The sequence below is a fragment of the Delphinapterus leucas genome, chromosome 11, assembly GCF_059928025.1.
Source record: "Delphinapterus leucas isolate spDelLeu-1000000601 "Yukka" chromosome 11, BTC_Dleu_Yukka2, whole genome shotgun sequence".
NCBI classification, from domain to species: Eukaryota; Metazoa; Chordata; class Mammalia; order Artiodactyla; family Monodontidae; genus Delphinapterus; species Delphinapterus leucas.
The window spans coordinates 102,476,652-102,498,158 of record NC_143139.1 but is presented as its reverse complement, the minus strand read 5'-3'; the positions used below and the strand labels follow the sequence as shown (position 1 = coordinate 102,498,158).

Genomic DNA, 21,507 nt, shown 5'->3' with positions numbered 1-21,507 from the left:
GCACCCCCGGGCCGGGCGCCCCCTGCCTAGCCCTGCGCCCCGCCCCTGCGGGGGTGGGGTGGGGTGGCCGCGCGGAAGTCACGGGGTCAGGGGGCGGGTCGCAGGGCGGGCCGGGGGCGGGACCGGGCCAGGCGGAAGCGCCAGCAGAGGGCACTGCTGCCCGCTGTTCCGCGTTCGCCCCTCCTAGGCCGTGAACTGCCTTCGTCCCGCTTCGCGCGGGTCAGCGTCCTGGGACTTCTGCCCCTGATCACGAGCCTGGGCCGGGACCTTTACGTGAAGAGGGTCAGATCTCCGCCTAAGAATCTAAAGGTGTCCTGGCCCTTGAGGGTCCCCAGGGAGTTAGATCCCAGGCTACGGGCTCCTGTGTTCTGTTGAGGTCAAGGGTCTCAGGTGCCGAGTTCGCTGGGACTTAAGGAAAGGAGTTGTCTCAGGCGGGGTTAGGGGAGTATTTGGGTCTGAGGTCTCAGGGGAGGGTAGTGCCTGGGTCTGGGGTATCAGAAGTTAGTGCCTGGGTCTGGGGTCTCAGGGGAGGGTAGTGCCTGGGTCTGGGGTATCAGGGGAGGGTAGTGCCTTGCCTCTGGGGTCTCAGGGGAGGGTAGTGCCTGGGTCTGGGGTATCAGGGGAGGGTAGTGCCTAGGTCTGAGGCCTCAGGGGAGGGTAGTGCCTGGGTCTGGGGTATCAGAAGTTAGTGCCTGGGTCTGGGGTATCAGGGGAGGGTAGTGCCTTGCGTCTGGGGTCTCAGGGGAGGGTAGTGCCTGGGTCTGGGGTATCAGGGGAGGGTAGTGCCTAGGTCTGAGGTCTCAGGAGAGGTTAGTGCCTGGGTCTGGGGTATCAGAAATTAGTGCCTGGGTCTGGGGTATCAGGGGAGGGTAGTGCCTTGGGTCTGGGGTTCTGGGATAGAGCTTTCTGGAACCACTTTGCCTTCCCTCCCAAGGGTCTCTTGTTACAGGCCTGTCTGTGCCGGGTGCCATGGTGGCTCTGTGGACCCTCACTCTGGCCTTGGCTGCTGGCCTGGCTGCTACCAGCCCACCCAACATTGTGCTGATCTTTGCTGATGACCTGGGCTATGGGGACCTGAGCTCCTATGGACACCCCAGTTCCACCACCCCCAATCTGGACCAACTGGCCGCAGGGGGTCTGCGGTTCACGGACTTCTACGTGCCTGTGTCTCTGTGCACACCCTCCCGGTGAGCAAGGAGACCGGGAGCCCTCACCCCAAATGCCCACCCCTGCCCATCCAGTTCCTCCCAGATGCACTCTGGGTTGCAGAGGGAGGAAGAGGGTCTCCATCCCTCTGTGGAGAAGTTCGCGTCTCTTTGTTTTTGTCCTCTCCCTCCCCTTCTCCTTGTGTCCATCTCAATCACTTTTGCTCCCTCTCACGGACTCTGTGACTTGTCCTATAGGGCTGCTCTCCTGACCGGCCGACTCCCAGTTCGGATGGGCCTGTACCCTGGCGTTCTGGAGCCCAGCTCCCGAGGGGGCCTGCCCCTGGAGGAGGTGACCCTGGCTGAGGTCCTGACTGCCCGAGGCTACCTCACAGGGATAGCTGGCAAATGGCACCTTGGGGTGGGGCCTGAGGGGGCCTTTCTGCCCCCCCACCATGGCTTCCATCGATTCCTGGGCATCCCATACTCCCATGACCAGGTAGGAACCACAGGGGTCCTTCCCCTTGACCCTACAGCCCCAGCCCACAGCCCAGACCTCTGAAGGAGCTGCTCCCCCAGGGCCCTTGCCAGAACCTGACCTGCTTCCCGCCGGCCACCCCCTGCGATGGCGGCTGCGACCAGGGCCTGGTCCCTGTCCCTCTGTTGGCCAACCTGTCGGTGGAGGCACAGCCCCCTTGGCTTCCTGGACTTGAGGCCCGCTACGTGGCCTTCGCCCGTGACCTCATGGCAGATGCCCAGCGCCAGGGCCGCCCGTTCTTCCTGTACTACGCCTCCCATGTGAGTGATCGTGCCCCCCCCCCAGCCCAGGGCTGCCCGTGACCTCTACCTGCTGTTAACTCCAGTCTCCATCCCCAGCACACCCACTACCCCCAGTTCAGTGGGCAGAGCTTTTCGGGGCGCTCAGGCCGAGGGCCGTTTGGGGACTCCCTGATGGAGCTGGATGCGGCCGTGGGGGCCCTGATGACGGCTGTGAGGGACCTGGGGCTGCTCGGAGAGACACTGGTCTTCTTCACTGCAGACAACGGGTACTCTGGCAGGGGGCAGAGGATGCTGGTCGATCCCTCACAGGGCCCTGGGGTCTTCCCATCTTGACTGCTGGCCGAGGACATAGTGGGATAAGGGGGTCTTGGGAGATGCTGGCCATATGTGGTGACACCAGGTGCATGTGTGTGGGAGGCTGGGGGCCACGAGTACATGGAGGTGCTTGTCTTGGTAGGACAGGGAGCGGACAGGCACATGCTGGCCGTTTCTGGGCAAAATGTGTAACTTAGAAGTCTGGGGCCGGGGTTACTGGGGCAGGCCAGAGACCCTGGGCCCCTCATCGCAGATAACCTCTCGGGTGTTGCAGACCTGAGACGATGCGGATGTCCCACGGCGGCTGCTCTGGCCTCCTGCGATGCGGAAAGGGAACCACTTTTGAGGGGGGCGTCCGAGAGCCTGCCTTGGCCTTCTGGCCAGGCCACATCGCTCCCGGTCAGTCTTCAGGCCTTCTCCTCCTGGACACTTGGCCCCACCTCCCCAACCTTGATCACAGATGGAGTGACTGTACAGCCCTCTACCCGCAGGTGTGACCCATGAGCTAGCCAGCTCCCTGGACCTACTGCCCACCCTGGCAGCCCTGGCAGGGGCCCCGCTGCCCAATGTCACCTTGGATGGCGTTGACCTCAGCCCTCTGCTGCTGGGCACAGGCAAGGTAGGGCCTATGACCTCATGACCCCTGCTCCCCCCAACCCCTCCCGGGCCCCCCCAACTTGCCCTCCCCAGGAGTGAGTATGGGGAGCACCTGAAGCCCCTGGGGCCAGGCAGACCCTCTGTCGAGCAGTGTCCAAGGGGTGCCGCCCCTGGGGCTCTCGGGTGGGCAGGGAGCCACTGCACAGCCAGGGCCCAATGCAGGGCCGAGGCTCTGGGTATGTGCAGACCCCCGCCTTTGCCCCCAGAGCCCCCGGCAGACCCTCTTCTTCTACCCGGCCTACCCAGACGAGGTCCGAGGGGTCTTTGCTGTGCGAAGCGGCAAGTACAAGGCACACTTCTTCACCCAGGGTAACTGCCTCTTCCCAGCCCCGCCCACCCCTCATAGCCCCAGAGCCTACCCCCCCCGCCCCCGCCCTGTGCACAGATGTGCCCCCCTCCCCAGGCTCTGTCCACAGCGACACCACTGCGGACCCTGCCTGCCATGCCTCTAGTCCTCTGACTGCCCATGAGCCCCCGCTGCTCTTTGACCTGTCTGAGGACCCTGGTGAGAACTACAACCTTCTGGGGGGTGTGGCTGAGGTCACCCCAGAGGCGCTGCAGGCGCTGAAGCAACTTCAGCTGCTCAAGGCCCGGTTTGATGCTGCCGTGACCTTCAGCCCCAGCCAGATAGCCCGGGGCGAGGACCCTGCCCTGCAGGTCTGCTGTCAGCCCAGCTGCACTCCCAGGCCATCCTGCTGCCACTGCCCTGAGCTCCAGCCCTGAGAGCATAGGCGGAGGCCAGCCCCGGGCCCCTCGCCCCACCCAGGCGTGTGATGGTTCATTGCTGTGCTGCGGGTGTGTAGAGGTGGTTTGTACCTGAGCACGCTAATAACACCAGCTGACACTTGCAGGTGTGAGAATTCACATGATCCTTGTGATAGCCCTGAGATAGGTGTTGTTCTGCCCGTTACAAATGAGGAACCTGAGGCGTGGAGAGGTCCAGCAACTTGTCTGAGGTCACCCAGCCAGTGAGAGGTTGGCTCCGGAAGCTGTCCCCCTCCCCCTGGTGATTGCTTGTGTCAGTGCAGACAAGCGTGGTGGTGAGTGTGGGCACACCTGTTCACGGGGGCAAAACTAGGTGCTTTTATGTGCCAGGACGGGGTGAGGAGGGGGCGAGGGCATGGCGGGCAGCAGACCCCGAAGATGCGGAGTGCCCACAAGAGCCAGGTTTTCCCCGGGGGAAGAAGCACAGGAACTGGACCGCCCTGGGTGTTAGAAACCTGTCTGAAGGAGGGGGAGGGGTTACCCGGTCTACTGTGGTGAAGTGGGCTGGGGAGCCCTGCCAGCTCTGAGGAAGGCATGTCAGCAGCTCCAGAGGCTTCCCCTCGGCCCCCCAGTGCCCCTTCCAGAACTCTGCATTTCCTACCTGCACACATATTTCCAGTCTCCTGGCTTCGCCTCTGCCCCCATGGGAGCCATTCCCCACCGGCAAAGTGATCTCTTAAAAACAAGCAGGTTGGGCTCCATTTGTGCTCAAAACTGCAGGCTTCCTGTCATGCTCAGAATAGAACCCAGACTCCTTGGAGTGGCCCACCATGCCCCACCCCACAGCCCTCGTCCATCAGCCCTGGCAGCTGGCCGGGTTGCCCATCATCAGGGGAAGATGCTCATCTTTGACTCTGTCTGGCATCTTCTCTGCAGAGGGGCCCCCTGCCTGCCCACCCACTGGCATCTGCGTGGTGGCATGTAGCCCTCCTGGGGTCCCCTTGTGTGTGTACCGATCCAGGGCCACGTGCTCCTAGAGCGGCTGTCACACCCCACATGCTCCCTCAGCATTGGTTGAGTGAGAAGAGTGCTGTCTGGGGGCTCAGGGCCCCGAGTGGGTGTCCTGTCCTCATGGTAGACCAAACAGCCATCCCCGTCCTCCTAACGGTCCCCTCACTGTTTCATTGGTGGGCAGAGGCCCCGTGACCTCTGAGGTACAGGCTCTCCTAGTCCCAGGAGGCTAGTAGCCAGTCTGAGCCAATCACAATCCAGTGATTGGTCCAAGAGAGGCGTGTGACCAAGGGTCCTGGTCAGTGAAAGGTCAGGGGCAGTCTGCTGGAATCCCGGGGTCTTCTGCATCACTCATCCTCCAGGAGCGGTGAGGACGGTGCTGCAGCATCACGGGCCCTGACCAGACATCATGCATCCGCTAAACAAGTGTCTCCAGCCATGTACCTCCAGAGCTCACAATGTAAGAAAATAAACCAGCCTATTTAAGCCAAGTGCTGCTGGCTTGTCTATTACTTGCAGCTGAAAGCAGTCTAGCTGGAATGATGTGTGAACGGGACGTGTAGAGGGCATGTGTATGTGTGCAGGGGTCCTCCTGAGTGAGCCTGTGGTGTCAGATACCGTGTGCTGAGGCCCCTTCTGTGTTCTCCATGTGACTCTCCCATCACTTCTAGTCTGGTTTGGGGGCTGCACTAGCCATGCCCCAAATCCTGCTGTATCTTGGAGCTGCCCCCATAGGGCAGTGGTTTCCTTGGGGGCCCCTTCAGCCACTGACGCTGACATAAGGAGGGCCCACGTGCACGTGTGGTCTGGGCATGCCCACCCCCTGCAGCCTGCAGTTTCTCTTCTAGGGGGCCTGCAGTCACCTCGAGGTGCCTTGGTTTCAGGATGAGAACAGAGAGGAATGGAAGCAGGTGCATGATCTCTGTATCACATCCAAAGGTCAAACCCTCCAGCAAGAATACATGAATGCCAGCACTCAGGCCTAACCTGCAGGCGCCTTGTCCAGGTCTGTCGCCCAGCTGGGTGGTGAGCATCGCTTTATTAGTTCCACAGACCTTTACTTACCACCCAGAGCTGCGCTTAGGGCTGGGGCACAGATCGACAGAGGGGACTCACCCCTGCTCCTTTCGTGCTTAATGTCTAGCAAAGGAGATGACCATCAACCCTGCGCACTCAGACCAAATGGAGTTCAGTGTGGTAGAAACTCAACTTCCCAGGTTTCGGGGTGTGGGTATTGCCTGGGAACAAGGATCGGGAACCGTCAGGTGCTACAGAAGTTCTCTGTCTTGACTGGGGGTGGTGGAAACGTGGTGCACACATATGTATAATGCACTTGAGCTACACACTTGAGTGTGTAGCTTGAGTGCCCTTTATGATGCCATGTATATTTTATACTTCAGTAGAAATAAAATATTAATCGTGATTGTGTCAACTGTATCTCGAGAAAACTGGAAGAAAAAAATTTAACCGTAGTAAATACCACAAAGGAAGAAAGCTTGGTGCTACAAAAGTGCAACTGCGGGGCGGGGCAGGGGTGCGGGAAATGATTGACCCAGTTAGGGCTGCTTCCCCGTCTGCTGAGACCTGACGGGTGTTCACTCCACCCTCTGAACGCAAGGTTCTCCCCCTCCCCCTCCACTTTTGGTCTCACTGTGAGGCTCTGAGGGCAGAAAAGCTTGTTTCTCATCATTTTAGCTGCTTTAGTGCGATGCACCCTCTTTGTAGAGGCACCAGTATGCGCACGTGCTCTCCCGTGTTCGTGCACACGCGCCCGCAAACGGGCCTGCATACTCGACACAGACATGCACACACTCACAGCCCCAAATGCTGTCTGCGATGTCCCTTCTCTGCTGCTGTTGATTTGAAAAGCAGCCCTTTTCCCGTGAGCCTGAGACCATCCACGCCCATCGAGTGGCTTCCTCAGGGATCCCAGCATCCTCTGGAAGGAGCCACGTGTGTTTGGAAGGAACAGAACGTTGTGCTGTGGGTGCTGTGGTTTCCCTCAGGAGGGAAGAAGAGATACCTGGACACGCCCCTCCTACCCCCCGTGACTGTGACTGTGAACCCCACATCTTACCTGTGGGTGTTGAACTCGACCCTGACCCTCATCACGGCTGGACACTGCCTGTGGGATGTCTGGAGAGTCCTGCCAGCTCCCTGACCCCAGGCCTGGTGTAGGCAGGGCTTGCTTCTTCTCTCTGCTCTCAGCCCGCAAACGAGCTGCTCTAAAGGGCAAGGGGTGTACACTCCTGGGGTGGTCCTCAACCAGTGGGGGTCAGGAGCCAGCAGGTAAGTGTTCCTGCTTCCCATCCTTCGGGTATATGGTTCAGGGAAGAACTCTTATGCTTCTCAGAAGGGCAGCCAGCCTTAAGGATGGGCCTTACACTGGCTTTTGCTCCCTCCCTACCTCATTCGTGCCCTCTCCTCACTACAGCACACAGTGGGGCTTTTACAAAACCAGCTGCCTGCCCCTCTGCCCTTGTATGTCCTCTTGCATGGAACTGAGCGCAATGCCCAGAGATACAGCAGCCCTCAGGCAGTCATGAGGGCAAAGACCACACACTAAGGACACAGGACCAAGGGAAGGAGCCTGCTGTTTTCGACGTCACCTTCTAGAAGCCACACCAGCGTCCAGGCCTCCTGCGGCACAAGAAACACCCTGATTTATTAGACTGTCTCCCTGGGCAGTTCTCTTAGAGCTGAATGCTCTGCATCCCACCTATCACACGAACCACTGTTGAAACATTCCCAGTGACATCCAAAAAGAAGCGTGCTCTTGACATGCAGAATATAAAATCCAGGGTGTACATGTATTTCTTTTTACCTTATTGATTATATTTTTGAATCTATGATTATGTTTTTCTCCTTTTCTTGCCACTCAAACATTTTAAATCATGAATTTCTTGGTCAGCAGTTTCATAACTAGAATCTGAGCTGAGACCACTATTCTTTATTTTATAATGATCTTAGCTACTCTGCCTTAATCTTTTTTTTTTTTTTTTTTTTTTTTTTGCGGTACGCGGACCTCTCACTGCTGTGGCCTCTCCTGTTGCGGAGCACAGGCTCCGGACGCGCAGGCTCAGTGGCCATGGCTCACGGGCCCAGCCACTCCGCGGCATGTGGGATCTTCCCGGACCGGGGCACAAACCCGTGTCCCCTGCATTGGCAGGCGGACTCTCAACCACTGCGCCACCAGGGAAGCCTGTTTGGCTTAATCTTTTTGCCCTAAATTGTTCCTTGATTCTCCCAATCTCTTTCTGGCCTCAAACAAAACAAAACAAAACAAAACTCATAGATAAGAAGGAAACTGGAAAAAAAATACACCAAAACATTAGCAATCGTCTTTAAGTTGAAAAGATACGCTCAGGGGAGTCCTGCTCTTGGCCTGACAGCTGAACTCACCAAATCCTATGAGATTGGTATTTCCATTGTGGCAAAAATAACTTTTTATGTTTGGGGTTTTTTTGTTCTTTTTTTTAGATGTGTTTATTATTTATTTTTATTTTTGGCTGCATCAGGTCTTAGTTTCGGCACACGGGATCTTCGTTGAGGCATGTGGGCTCTTTCATTGTCGTGTGCAGGCTTCTCTCTAGTTGTGGCGTGCGGGTTTTTCTCTCTCTAGTTGTGGCGTGCAGGCTCCAGGGCGTGTGGGTTCTGTGGTTTGCGGCATGGAGGCTCCCTAGTTGAGGAGCACGAGCTCAGTAGTTGTGGCTCCCGGGCTTAGTTGCCCCGCAGCACTTGGGATCTTAGTTCCCTGATCAGGGATCAAACCCTCGTCCCCTGCATTGTACGGTGGATTCTTTACCACTGGACCACCAGGGAAGTCCCTATGTTTGGATTTAATGAATGTACCTGTAGTTTTTTTAGTTTTCTGTGGGTGTTTCTATTTGCATTCGGGGGTCCCTAATAGCAACATATAATGCTTGAAACAAGACATGTTCATTGCAGAGAAAAAAAGGAAGAGAAACTGTCAGCCCCACCTCCGGCAACAAAGACTGCAGTCTTTGTGTTTTCTTTCAGTCTTTTTCAGTGTAGTTTCTAGTGTAGATTCTGCATATTTATTTTTCCTTAATAGCATAACAAATATTTCTGTATTATTACTAAACGTTTGTAAGCACACTTTTTTTGTACCAGCCACTATTCCAATTAGGTGTATATACCTTAATACAGTTAACCCTACTGGTCAATATTTAGATTGTCTTTTATGTTTTCAACATTTTAAACAAGAACATGTACAATACAAAGCTTTTCATTTAGGATGCTCTCCTTGGCTGGATTTCCAGATGGCACAGTCCTGGCATTGGAGGTTTACTCACTCACCACTCAGGGCCCTGAGGGCCCCCAGCACGTGTGCCAGGCTCTGGGAGGACGGGGGCACTAGCAGACCCACAGTTGGCAGCCTCTGCCCAGGGCCCCCCTGCGTCCGGGAGGATAGGAGGTCACCCAGCCACATGCAGAGAAAGCTCAGTGTCCAGGGTGGAAATAATGGGGTGGAGGGAAGAGGGGCTGGAGAGGGGCAGCGACAGGGCAGGCTGAGGTCGCACAGGGAGCCACAGCAGAGTTAAGAGGGCGAGCGGCCTGCTCAGGTTTCTGTTTAAACAACCGGGTCTGGTTGCAGGAGCTGGTGGATTGCAGACACAGGTGGAGGTGGGAGCCTAGGGGAGGCTGCTTGACGCACAAAGATCCAGGCGGAGGCGGGGAGGTGGGGGGGGGCAGGCTTGGGGTGGTGCAGGGTGGCGCTGACAGCAGGGGCAGTCTAGGGTGCCTCCACGCTTCCTGCTCAGGCAACTGGAAGAGACACAAAGCACAGAATATAGAATGGGGCACATGGGGAAGAGGCTCACGTCAGTTCGAAGTGTCCGTGGCTCCCACCAGGAGCTCTGTGTCTCTGCACCTCAGGGCCCTGGTTAGGGTCCCGCGTTTACCGAACTCCACCAGACGCCTGGCCAGTGACTGGCAGAAGCAGCGCTCCTGGAGGGCGCTGGGGTTGGTGAGGTAAGGCACAGCACAGAGCTGAACCACGCGGTCTGCCGGGGGCAGGACTCTGGGGCCCTCAGCACAGGGAAGGCACCGAGGCCGCCACGGGAGAGAGGAGGCCAGTGAGGGGACCCAGGACAGAGCCAGGGCGGGGTCTGGAGCGCAGCTGAGCCAGAGCAGACCATGAGCCAGCCCCGAGAAGGAACAGCTGGGGAGGTGAAGGAAGGTGCCCGAGCCGGTGCAGGAAAGGAGACCAGAGGCGGAAGGAAGGTGACAGGTGTGGGAAGGACCCTACTGACAGGAAGCTGTTCCAGGTGAAGGATGCCCAAGCGTGTCCGGCTGCTGTCCCAAAGGGCCACCGCAGGAAGGGAAAGGTATGGATGCAGAGACGTGAGGAGATGAGTTGGAGGGAGGGACTGAGCCCAACAGGGGCGGAGTGGGGGCCGGGCAAACGGAGCCTCCCCCCCGAGATGGGGGGTCGAATTTCCACCTGACAGAGTGAAGGGAACAGCGGGCGGGGTGCAGCCACAGGGACCTGAGAGTCACGCCCCCCAGGCTGCGGAGCAGAGGTGCGCGTCCAGGGGTTCTCTGCCTGCCTCGTTCTACTGTAATCAGGAAAGTTTTCTCGTAGATGTTCTGCTGCGTCGGTCTTCTTGCAGGGTCGGGGACCCGGCCTGCGCCGGGGCTACCCAAATGCCGAAGGGCGGCCATTTACCGATTCCTAACCCGTGACTGTGTTCTGTTTGCCGGTTGCCCTTAAATTAATTTGAGTAGAGGTGTGTGATTTCTATAGACAGTGGTTTTCAACCTTCACGTAGTGAATTTGTCTACACTGGCCTTTCTCACTCTCATTTCTTAACCTTCACCTGTTGTCTTCCTGGAGCTGCTGGCATCCTGGGCTCGGGGGGTTAGGGCGGGGGGCAGGCCCACCCTCAGAAAGGCACTGACCACCATGCTGACCTCAGCACTTGAGAGCTGGGGCTCACTGGGGCCAGGGGGCCGGGGAAGCCCTTTCTCCAGGAGGTACCATCTGTAATCACCTAGGGCATGTGACAGTCACCTCTTTTCTTCTGGCTTTCTGTGGAGAATTTTTAAAACACTAATTAAGATCTAAGCAGACTGGCGCCTGCTCTCTGTCTCACACACACACTCACAAGCGTGCAGGCCCACTCATAAGCACGCACACACCTCCCGGCCTGGCGCTCCAGTGCAGCGGAAAGGACACACGCTGCGTGACCTTTCTCTCTGGCCTCAGCTTCCTTGCTGGCCAAGCAAGTGTATTTGGAGAGCACCCGCTGCGCGCCGCACAGGGACACCAGCGTGATTTCAGAGAGCAGTGAAGGGGTCTCCTGATTCCATCACCCTGGGGTCTTGGTGCCCACTGCCATGGACAGTGCCTGGGCCCCTGGCCCCTTATCTGCTCCCCCCACCCCAGAAATAGCCAAGGTCACACGAAGCAGAGAGTTTATTGAGGTGCTGGACTGTGGGGAGTGCTTGCAGCGGCATAGCAGATGCTGGTGTGGCCGGGGCCTGGGCCGGGGCACCCTCCTCCTAGCAGCGTCTGGGGCTTGGGGTGACCACGACTCCTAGTCTCCCGCAGGGCCCTACTGGGGAACCCCTCCCTGCTTACCCCTGAGCTCCTCGTGGGGCACTATGTGGGGGGTCCCTCTCTTTGTCCCTATGGTGAGGATGGGATATGACCCCTTGATATTCACTATAAAAATTAAAATTCCTTTATAAATCACACGGGAAAAGCAAGAGGGGATCACCTGGGAGCTCCCTCCACACGCCCCTCCCAATTCTGACCCCAAAGTAAAGAGCAGAGGGCAAGAGTTTGCAGGCACAGAGGAGCAGAGACAGACAGGAGGAGAGAAGAGGGAGGCCAAGGGCAGACCAGGGCGACACAGAGAGAACAGATCAGGGGTAGCGAAGGTGCAGGCTCCACGCTTCAGCAGCCCCTGGGGAGCAAGGAGGAGAGTTCCCAGCACAGCCCGGAGACTCGCCAGATGCTAGGTCCCATGTGCCCCCAGTCCAGTCCTTGCCAAAGCCGAGGTGGCCGCATGAGATGCCCCCAGCCCCAGCCGCTCCCGGAGCGGGAGAGCGGCGGGTGGCTACTCCAGGTAGATGTCCTCTGTGGGGCAGGCGTACTCCAGGTGCCGCTGGTAGTACTCCAGGAAGGCGCGGCTGGGGGAGAGAGCGGCCTCAGCCCCAGGCTCCCCAGGCCCGCCCACCTGGGCCTGCCCATGCCCCCCCCCCCCCCCCGCAGCTTCGTCCCTCAGCCCTCCTGGCCCGGCCCCATTTCCTTACGGTCTAACCTCAATGCTGCCTTCCCACCCCCAGCCCCGTGGTCAGTGTGCCCGTGCCGTTCCCACGCCCAGGACTCCCCTCCACGCTCCTGCCCCAAGCGTTCTGCCCACCACCTTCCCAACCCTCCACCACCACCACTGTCATCTGTCCTTCCCTCCCTTCCCCTCCCCTGTCTCCCCAAACTTCATCTCCATCCCTCCTCCCAGTCTGCTCACCCCCCCCCAACCCGGGGAACCGCTGCACCGGTTCTGCATCCCCACTCCAGTCCCAGCCGTCACTCCACGCTGGCCCAGCCCTAATCCTGCAACCCACCCTCTGGACCCACTCACCCCACACTCTGGGCCACGGGCCTCATCGACTCCTGGGAGACGAAAACGTGGCAGGCAAAACGGCTCAGCAGCGGGTGTTTGGTGATGAAGCCAAAATAGCTGCGGGGAGAGCGGCGGTGAGCACACGGGACGCCCCCGGGTCCACCCCTCAGCCCCCAGGTATCGGGGAGAAGAGCCAGGGACAAAGGGCTCAGGGAGGGCGTGTGGGGCTGGGGAATGTGCGGGTCACACGATTTCAAGATTCGAGGCCCCTTTCTGGGTCCTCGTCAAAGCACAGCGCTGGGCATCTGTGAGGAGTTAGCGATCTATGCTCATCTGTCCACAACAAGGGTGTCCTACTGCATCTTCCTTCTCCCGAGACAGTGCCAGCTGCCTCTGTGCCCCCCCACCCCCACCCAAAGCCTGCCCCTGGACCACAGAGCAAGGCCTCCCCGTCTTCTGGGCACCACATCTCAGCTGACTCTTCCTTGTCATGTCACCTGACACCCTGAGCCTGCCCAGTCCCACCTCTGGTCCTGCAAACCCACAGCTGTTTTCCGGGCTCTGATGTGGGGCTTGGCATGGGCCCTGACGTGTAAAACAGTCTTTCTGAAGAAGCTTGTACCCTGGCTCTGTCGCCCCAGCTCTGTTCCACGCATGCCTTTCCTGAATCTGCCCTTCTTCTCATCAAGACATTAATAAAAATTGTTGTCCAGAGGGAGGAACTGCCAGAATCCTGCAGCAGGAGGGCTGAGACCCACCCCCCGACTGTGGCTAATGCAGCCCCCGTCAGGTGGGATTAGGGTTTTGCGGTTCCACCAGATGGGAATCCACACGGCAGCATCATCGCTGGGACAACGTGCTCACGTTGGCCACGAACACGTCACAGCCTTGTCTTGAATGCCACGCTCAGATGATCCCATTCACGGGGAGTGCCAGGCACCGTCCTCAGCAAAGCTCTTTATGTCATTAGCTCCCATAAACCTCACAACGGCTCTGCGCGCTGGACCTCTAGACGGGGGCGTCAGAAACGCAGCCGGTCTGTGGCGCCCTGGGGGTGCTCTCAGCCACCTGTGATCTCACACGCCACATGCTCCCACCTTATCCGGACACAGTGTGCCCAGCACGTGCCTAATCCAGCCCGCTTCACAGCGAGATGCCTGACATTGGCTCCTTGTGGCCCCTCACTGTGCGGACTGGGCTGAGTTCTGCAGTAACATGTACCAGGAAAGTCTGGGCCAGGACAGCACCGCCTTGGTCTCCTCCTGGCCATGGAACTGCATCTGGGTCAGCGTCTGGCCTGGACGCCTGAGCCTGTGGCACCCAGTTTCCCTCTGCTGTCCTTCCTCTCTCGGGTGTGCCACCCTCAGCCCACTGTCCGTGTGGGCCACCGTGCACACTGGTCCTCATGGTGCCAGATCTGGCCCGCCGCCTGTTCTGAGCCCTGGCCCTCCACCCCTCAGAGCAGCATCTAAACTGTGATCCCATCAAACCACCTCCCTCTCAAGGGAGAAACCAAACTGGACTCTGACCCGGCTGAGGGTGGACACCATCGCCCAGCCAGCAGACAGAGCGCCCCTCACTCTTACCACAAGTGTCCAGGTGACACACATGCCGGCCTCAGTATCTGTCACAAGCCTCAGCCCCAGCAGCAGTGTGTCCTTCCCACATCCTGCCTCCCCTGAGGACCTGCTTCCTCAAATACCACTGGGCCCTTCGGAGCCTCTGCTTGGCCCTGTCTGCGTCGCAGGTTAGCTCCTCCTGTCGCTTCATCTAGGGCACTGGCATCCTGTGCGCAGGAGGCCGGCTGGGCAGGAAGGCTGTAGCCCTCCATCCGCTGGTTACGCTTCCCTTTCGCTCCCGTCCCTTCTCTCTCTGCCTGGCTATCCTGTCTGCCCCACGGCCGAAGTTACCTACCGGCTCCGAACGTACCTCCCCCCAGGTCTCCTTTCCACACTCCAGACCACGTAGCAACAGCCACTTCACCCTCACTGCCTCTGGATTGAACACTGCGTCGCCAGCCTGTGAGGCCCACTCACTCCAGGCCTCTTCTCTTGGCGCGTGGGCTACTAACTGCTCAACACCCAGGTCACCCTTGATTCTCTCTCCAGGTCAGCCTCTACATCCAATCAACTCAGGTCTTGCCTGCCCACCTCCTAAATGCCACTAGGTCACAGCATCTGGATAACCTCGGCAGCCACCTGGTCTCCTGCCAGCAGCACTTGGGTCCTTCCACTCTGCACAGCAGCCAGAGGCAGCCTGTCAACCTGACTGTGTCACCCCATGACCCCATCGCCAATGGGATTAAGTATAAGCTCCTTGGCATAGTCAAAAGGACACAGGTGCTCTTAGTGTCCCTCCAGCCTTACCCAGTTGCCCCCAAAGAGCCCCTAGTGCCCCTTGCCCACAGCCCTGGCTCAGCTGGCTCCCTGCCAAGAAGATCCACCCTGTCACCCACTTGCCTTTCAAGGTTTGTAGAGTGGTCTTCAGCCGCCCCGCTAAGTCCCAGGAGAATTTGCCCGCCTCCCTGCAGGTCTGCTCACTGCAGCCCCATGCACACGTCCACCAGAGTCCCACGAGTGCTTCGAGCACTCGCTTGTCTGTGTGTCTGTCTCGACACCCAGACCAGATGGGAGCCTGTCTGATCCAGGTGTCCTGGGCCCATAACAGAGTGGGCGCCATGTGGGGACTCAACTCCTGGAGCCAAGCGGGTGCGGGTGAGAGGGTGGGATGGTGAATGCGCAGCCCTCAGGGTTTGAGGGGACCAGGGGATGGGTGAGTCTCGTACCAGCTGTTGCGGGGGTGGCAGCCGCAGAACGAGATGTTCTTCATCTGGAAGAAGTGGCTGCAGTGCTGGAACTAGAGCAAAGGTGGCAGGAGAGGGCCACGTTAGACAGAGCAGCCCAGGGCCACTCCGGCCACCCCTGCTGGACGCGCCTCAGTCTGACCCCCTTGCCTCACCCCTCCCACCGTCCCCTGTGCCTCAGGCCCCCACACCCCACCTCAGGTCCTCCACTTAGACTCAGCTTGACTCCCCGAAGAGAAATCTCAAGGTCACAGGAGGCAGGAGGACGCAGGTGGACGGTCAGTTTCCGGGCAGTGGCGATCTGCAGAAGAAGTTAGGGGAGAAAAGGGTCTCCAGGGCCTACGAGGGTATCTCTCCCTCTTGGCGGGACGCTGTCGATTAGGTTTGAAGACTCCTGGCAGCAATTCGGGAAGATGTGAGCGTGGCCTTGGCCTCTCCTCAGCCTCAGGACGGCCTGCCTCGTCTGCCTTCCGCCCCTCCCCAGGATTGCGGCCCCAGCAACCCCGGCCTGCTCACTGCCCGTCTCGTGCGCTGGACACGGGCTCTCAGGCGCAGAGCCGTGCTGCTGCCTTGCTGCCCCCCGGCTCGCCCACAGGCCCAGCAGACGGGCCGGCCCTCACCGAGTGTCCACTGAGTGAATAACGAGTGTGCAAATAACTTCCAGGGAAGGGTCTGTGAGAGCTGGTCTTGCTTTTCAGACACGAATAGGATGGGCTGAAGGAGGGGGAGGGGCCGGCGGGAAGGTGACGGGGAACAGCTGCTGAGCGCTGCCGGAGGCCTGTCTGCCAGGCCTCTGAATCGGGGCTGGGGGGGCCCGGGCCCTGAGGCCCCCAAGCATCCTGGAACCCTCCGTGGAAGAGGGCGGAGGCCTGGGGCCTCCAAGGGCTGTGCCAGCCTGCAGGGCTCAGGGGCCCCCACCTCCAGACTGACCTTCTGCATGGCTGCACACAGGATGCCATTGCCCTGGTGACAGGGCACCTCCACGGAGCCCAGGAACTGCACGTCAAAGCGCTCCACCCAGCAGGGACCCCGCTTGCTCCCTGGGAGATCACAGGGGCCTAGGTCAGGTGAGCAAGAGAGGACCTGGGATGACAAGACGCCCCTTGGGGAAGGGGCCTCACCCAGCAGGTCCTTGGCCGGGCCGGGCACCGCGTGGGCATAGAAGGCGGGGAAGACGCCACGCTCCCCCGTGCGCATGTTGAAGCCACGGAACCAGAAGTCATCCTCCTCGGCCTCCACCAGGACCGGGTCGTCCACATCCAGCTCAAGCTCGTCGGGATGGCGGGGAATGAACCTGAGGTCAGGTCAGAGGTAGGAGGTCACTGGGGCAGGGGCAGGAACGGTTGGGTTGTGTCCGCCAGTGTCCCATAGTGTCTGTAGGCTCAGGTGGAGCGTCGCTAGCAGCGAGGGGGAGAAGCTGTACCTGAAGACAGCCCGATGGGTTTGCTCTCTCTCCTCGCCATTGACCAGGCAGGAAAAAAGGCCGAAAGACTCGGTGCCTGAGAGACAGAAACAAAAGAGACAAAGGCTCAGGGGAGGGGCAGGAAGAGAAGTACTTGATGGCCCCGCCTAGCTCCCCTCCCCTCCCCTCAACGGTCTGGTGTGGGTTGCCCTCAGTCACCGAGAGAGGGAGAAGTAGCTCACCGGGCGCTGGAGACAGAGCAGCCTTCCCCAGGCAACTCCCCACCCTACCCTACGGGGGCCTGGGGGAAGCCCTGGGGCCAAGGAGCCAGCCTGCTCCCCCGGGACCACCCCCTTTCCCCACCTCCCACTCACTGGAAGATCGGGAGGTGCTGTTGACAAAGACATTGAGGAACTTCTTGGAGAAGGTGAGGTCAGGGCTGTCCGGGGAGGCAGCCCCGGGGCCCCGATCACGGCCCAGCAGTGCGGCTCCCGCCTCCTCCTCGCTGGCCTCGCCACCGCTGTCCCCGCTGTCCTCGCCCAGGCGCGCGCAGCGCCGCAGGCTCACCAGCTCCAGCTGCGTGTGCTCGTCCACCACCAGCGTGTACTTGACCGCATCGTACGCCAGCGAGGCGTCCGGCGCCGTGGCGCCCGTGCCCCGGCCCCCGGGGGGCGCTGCCTCGGGCTCGGCTTCGTCCTCCTCCTCTTCATCCTCGTCGTCCTCCTCCGAGCAGGCGGCGGAGCAGGCGCGGCCCGGGCGGGCAGGGCGACCCGGAGCGGCCCACAGGGGCGTGATGGTGTCGCGCGTGGGGTTGCTGAGGAAGAGGCAGGGCCCGGGCTGCGCGGGGCCGGGCCGAGGGGCGGAGGGCTCGGGGGGCGGCGGCCCACACAGCGTCTCCATGTCCACCAGCTCCACGCCCGGCCCCGCCGCCGCCTCGGGGAACTCGCCGGCGGGCGACGCACACTCCCCGGCAGGACGCGGCGCAGGAGACAGGCACTGGCCAGGGCAGCGGATGGGCGAGGAGCCCTCGGAGATCATGCGGCTCACGAGGTTGCTGAGCAGCCAGGGGGAGTCGGCGTCCTCGCTGAGGTCCGGCTCAGACTCGGACCCTGACTCGTACTCGCTGTTGGTGTCGTCGGGGCCCACGGGCAGGAAGGCGGGGCGGCGCGGGGGCTCGCACGGTGGCTCGGGCTCGGGCTCCGAGGCCGGCGATGAGGCCTCCTCGATGGAGTTGGTGAGGTGCGAGGAGCGGCCGCTGCTGCTGCCGCCGTCGTCGCTGCTCCGCTCCAGCTCTGTCTCTGAGATGGAGGAAATCATGCGCCCCAGGCGCGCGCCGCCCGCGTCCTCAGAGTCGGAGCCCGGCGACGACAGCTCCTGGCTGCTGCGCCGACCCCCGCGGCCTCCGCTGGAGCCGCTCCCCAGGTCGGCCTCGATGCCGGGATCCGAGGAGGGCGAGGCCCCACCTGGCGCCAGGGGCCTTGCGGGCTGGTTGCCTTCGGAGTCGCAACCCGGATGCACAGGTGACTGCGCCCCGCAGGGGCTTCTGTCCGTGGGCGGGAGGGGGGCGGGCGGCTCTGCGGAGCACGGGGTTGGGTCAGCCAGCCCACCTCCCCCACTCCTCCCTCCCTCGCCTCCGGCGTAACCCCGCCCACCACCGCCCAGCTCACTCACCTCTGAGGGGCTCCTGGGCCGGTGGGCTCAGCACTGTTTCCTGCCTGGAGGCTGGAGGCCCTGGAGCAAACCCTCCATTGTTGTTCAGGGAGTCCTGGGGAGGAGGGGAGAGGCGGGGGGAGGAGAGCAGCGCTGAGGAGGGGCCCCAGCTCTCAGGGATAGGTGGGGGGACAGGCTGCCGCGGGAACCAGTCCCGGATGCTGGGAACCACGGATAGCTGCGGGTCTGGGTGCCGGCTCACCTGGGCTCCCAGCGTCGTCAGGTGGAGCGTGGTGGGCCGGTGCTTGTGGGGCTCCTCCAGGGAGGGCGAGGGGATCAGGGGCTGCCGGGCGCGGGCTGCTGAGCCTGGGCCTCCCCCCTCAACCTCCCCCTCTGCTTCCTCCTCTTCCTCTTCCTCTTCCTCCTCGTCGTCCTCCTCTTCATTGTCATCGATCATCTCAAACTCCTGGAAGTCATCCTGGAAGGAGCAGATGGGGTGCGGCTGCTCCGAACGCCCCAGGGAAAGGCTGTCCTGCAGGGAAGAAGGCCAGGGCAGAGCTGGGCCAGTGTGGGATGGTGACTTGGGTCCCAGGCGCCAGGAAAGCGGAAAGCAGGAAGCTATAAGTCAAGGGACAGACGCCTCCCTCCAGTTCTCTCTGCTCTCCACCAACAGAGCAGCTTTTTAAAAAATCTGCTTAAGATACATAAGGATCGCTACAGTTCTTGGTAAGTAAGACCCCAAACTCCTAAGTCTGGGTGACAGAGATACTCAAAGTGGCCCCAACCCACCTGCCAGCCTCATCTCACCCTCAAACCCCGTCACATTTGACACCAGCACTTTTCCTTCATAGCATTTTAACACAACGCATAGAGTTTCGGGTCTGTCTCCCCCACCAAGCTGCAAGCCCCACCAGGACAGGACCGTGTCCATACTGGACACTGGTACAGCCCACCCCCAACCGAGAACAGGACCGGGCCCACAGTAAGAGCTCAGTAAATATCAAATGAATGCATGAAGCAAAGACAGCCGGCACCAGGCTTCACCAACCTCAGGGCCTCTGACCACTAATCCCTTACCAGCAATGCCTCTCCTCCATTCCCTCCAACCCCCCTCATCTGCCAGTTCCTTCTAGTCCTCCCTAAGGGCACGGTTGTGTGCCACTTCCACTGGAAAATCTCCCTGATGGCCTCAGTCTTGGGTGGGTTCCCATCATTGCACCTTCTGTCCCCTCACTGGAATCCAGCCGTTGACATTCAGGCAGCCACTGCCTCTCTCATGTCTTTCTCCCCTACTAGGTTATAAGCTCCTGAGGGCAAGAGCCACACCTGTCCTGCTCTCCTCCCAGGCACCTGGAAGCCCCCAGCACTTGCCACACGGGAGTTGCTCAGAAATGTTCTTGAATGAAAACAAAAACGTAAAGAAATGGGGAGGAGGAGATGGGCAGGGGAGACTTCAGGGCTGGAGACATGAGGCAGACAGACGGAGGCCTGAGAGGTGGGGAAAGGGCAAAGGAGGAGATGAGGTGAGATGGCAGCTGGAAGGGGTTAGATCTTTCTGGGAAGTGAGCTGAGCACAGAGGCACCAAAGCATAGACACATCTCCCCTCCCCCAAGCTAGCCAGCTGGTGGGGGTCAAGCAAGGACTGATGGGGAAGGTCCTCCGTGGACCTCTGTCAGAAAAAGAGAGGTCTGATATCAAGGAAGACCCCGGGTCGAGAGGCCAAGGGAGAGGGAGCAATCAGAGGATTTCTTGTTTCAAGGCTGAGCTTAGACCCACCCTAAAACCCCACGAGACTGCTAAGCATAACCTAAGCGAGACTCTCCCTTGAGAGAGTTCTCTGCCCCCAGCCCCTTCCCCACCTTCTCGCAGTGGTCCGAGTCGTAGCTGAGGCCCAGACCACAGTCATCGGTGATCTCAGACAGATCTTCATCATCAAACTCTTCCAGACTTATGTCCTGTGGAGGCCTGGAGAGGAGAGCAAGGACAGGGCTCCTGAAAGAGCCACCAACCCTGGACTCCCTGGCCAGGAACTGGTCCTAAGGAGGGGCCAAGGGAGACACCCCCCCCCAGCTTCTAGGCCCCGTGATCTCCAGAGCCCCCAACCCCCAGACCTGCATCCTGCCATTATCTTGGACCTCAAACTCTGCTCTCCAGCGGATTTCCCCCTCAATTTGAGCCACGACCAGCTCAGAAGAGGCACCTGTCCCCCAAACCCTCCTCCCGGCCCTCCTTCCGCAAAGAGCCAGCAGCCTCCCCCCTCTACCCTCAGCTCCAGGCCCCTCTGGGTCACAGGCTCAGCCTCAGGGGAGTCAGGCTGAGCGGAGAAGGGGGAGGGGGAGCTGAAGCTGCAGCAGCAGGAGGAGGGGGAGGGGTGAAGGCTGTTCCGGGAGCAGAATCTGGCCAGTTTGTCCCCCACTCCTGCGGAAGGCAGGCCTACACCCAGAGGTCCAGCCCTCTCCCCACCCTAGTCCCTTCCCCCAGGCCCCAGGCTTGATTTCAGCTCTCTCCCTCCCAGAGCCCTACAGACCAGGCCGGGCTTCCACCAGAGGCCCAACAAGGCCAAAAGGACACTGCCGAGCACAGAGCGCGTACTCAGCGTCCTGCGCAGGCAGCCCACCCCTCAGAGGCTCCGCCCACGACCCCTGAGGACCTCCACCTTAGAAGGGGGCGGCTGTTCAGGCTGGGTGCAGCCCTGGATCCCGGCAGGACTTTGGGGTTGGGGGCGGTCACTGGGGCTGGAGGACGGGCATAAGGGGAGGACAAAAATGGAGAGACCCGGAACCGAGGGGCGGGGGGCGGGGGGCGAGGAGCCGGAACCACGGGCCTCAGGAACAGAGTGGGGGTCTGGGGCTTGGGCCCCCAAAAGCGACGAGTGGGGGGTTGGCAGGGTCGGGTCGGAGAAGTCTGGGGACTGGGTCAGAGGGGGTGCTGTACGAAGGCAAGGGCCTGCCGAGGCCCGGGGCGCCCAAGTGCGTACCTGCAGCCTGGCGGCGACAGCGAGTGAAAGGTGGAAAGAGAAAACATCTCCGCCCGATCCGCCATCTTCTCCGGGGAAAGGTCCGCCGACTGCGGCGGGGGAGGGGTGCCCGGAGCGACAGCCCCGCACGCCCTTCGTCGCTCCCTCCCGCCCGCCCTCAGCCCGCCCCAAGTCACCTCGTGACACGCCCTGCGACACCCCGCCGCCAGCACACCTCGACGCCAGGACACCGCGGCAGCGCGAGCCGGGGGGGAGGGGAGGAGGGGAGGACCTGGGAGGAGGGAGGATCCGGGGGGGAGGGGAGGAGGGCGGACCCGGGAGGAGGGCGAAGGGGACTGCGGGGAAGCTGGTTGGAGGAGACAAGATGGTTTGACTAAGAGGCTCGGGTTGGGGGAGAATCGGGTTGCGGTTTGGTTTTTTCGGGGTGGGGGCAGGTGAGAAGCGGATCAGTGGGGATAGGGGATCA

At 60.6% G+C, this 21,507-nt stretch overlaps 2 protein-coding genes across 4 annotated transcripts; one reads left to right on the top strand and one right to left on the bottom strand.

Moving 5' to 3' along the window:
- The first annotated feature begins 138 nt into the window (after positions 1 to 138).
- ARSA (arylsulfatase A) lies at positions 139 to 6,338 on the top strand. Of its 3 annotated transcripts, none has more exons than XR_016395098.1 (10): positions 139 to 309; positions 935 to 1,187; positions 1,404 to 1,644; positions 1,725 to 1,943; positions 2,022 to 2,191; positions 2,515 to 2,639; positions 2,732 to 2,859; positions 3,104 to 3,206; positions 3,301 to 5,073; positions 5,462 to 6,338. XR_016395098.1 is itself a non-coding variant. In XM_022596960.2 (9 exons), exons 2-9 carry the CDS (start codon positions 970 to 972, stop codon positions 3,618 to 3,620), a joined length of 1,524 nt encoding a protein of 507 aa, XP_022452668.1. In that variant the 5' UTR covers positions 139 to 309; positions 935 to 969; the 3' UTR covers positions 3,621 to 5,401. The 3 variants fall into 3 exon arrangements, 1 of the variants encoding a protein (XP_022452668.1); XR_002647828.2 differs by lacking the exon at positions 5,462 to 6,338 and having other exon boundaries at positions 3,301 to 3,937; positions 4,976 to 5,142; XM_022596960.2 differs by lacking the exon at positions 5,462 to 6,338 and having other exon boundaries at positions 3,301 to 5,401.
- A 4,702-nt stretch (positions 6,339 to 11,040) lies between these two features.
- On the bottom strand, positions 11,041 to 21,172 carry MAPK8IP2 (mitogen-activated protein kinase 8 interacting protein 2). Its single transcript, XM_022596900.3, has 12 exons — positions 21,042 to 21,172; positions 19,924 to 20,029; positions 18,326 to 18,595; positions 18,085 to 18,178; positions 16,788 to 17,987; positions 16,435 to 16,510; positions 16,133 to 16,305; positions 15,942 to 16,051; positions 15,208 to 15,312; positions 14,994 to 15,064; positions 12,227 to 12,325; positions 11,041 to 11,774 (listed from the first exon to the last, which is right to left on the bottom strand). The coding sequence occupies exons 1-12, from the start codon at positions 21,104 to 21,106 to the stop codon at positions 11,702 to 11,704; spliced, it is 2,442 nt and encodes an 813-aa protein (XP_022452608.2). The 5' UTR covers positions 21,107 to 21,172; the 3' UTR covers positions 11,041 to 11,701.
- Positions 21,173 to 21,507: the final 335 nt, after the last annotated feature.

Bases quoted from the DNA above. Each gene is read 5' to 3' on its own strand.
- ARSA (XM_022596960.2), top strand. From the start codon at position 970: ATGGTGGCTCTGTGGACCCTCACTCTGGCCTTGGCTGCTGGCCTGGCT. The intron at 1,944-2,021 runs GTGAGTGATCGT...CTCCATCCCCAG, and splicing joins TCCTGTACTACGCCTCCCAT to CACACCCACTACCCCCAGTT. The intron at 2,640-2,731 runs GTCAGTCTTCAG...CTCTACCCGCAG, and splicing joins GCCAGGCCACATCGCTCCCG to GTGTGACCCATGAGCTAGCC.
- MAPK8IP2 (XM_022596900.3), bottom strand. From the start codon at position 21,106: ATGGCGGATCGGGCGGAGATGTTTTCTCTTTCCACCTTTCACTCGCTG. The intron at 17,988-18,084 runs GTGAGTGAGCTG...CGTGCTCCGCAG, and splicing joins GGCCCAGGAGCCCCTCAGAG to AGCCGCCCGCCCCCCTCCCG. The intron at 16,052-16,132 runs GTGAGGCCCCTT...GTGATCTCCCAG, and splicing joins CCCGGCCAAGGACCTGCTGG to GGAGCAAGCGGGGTCCCTGC.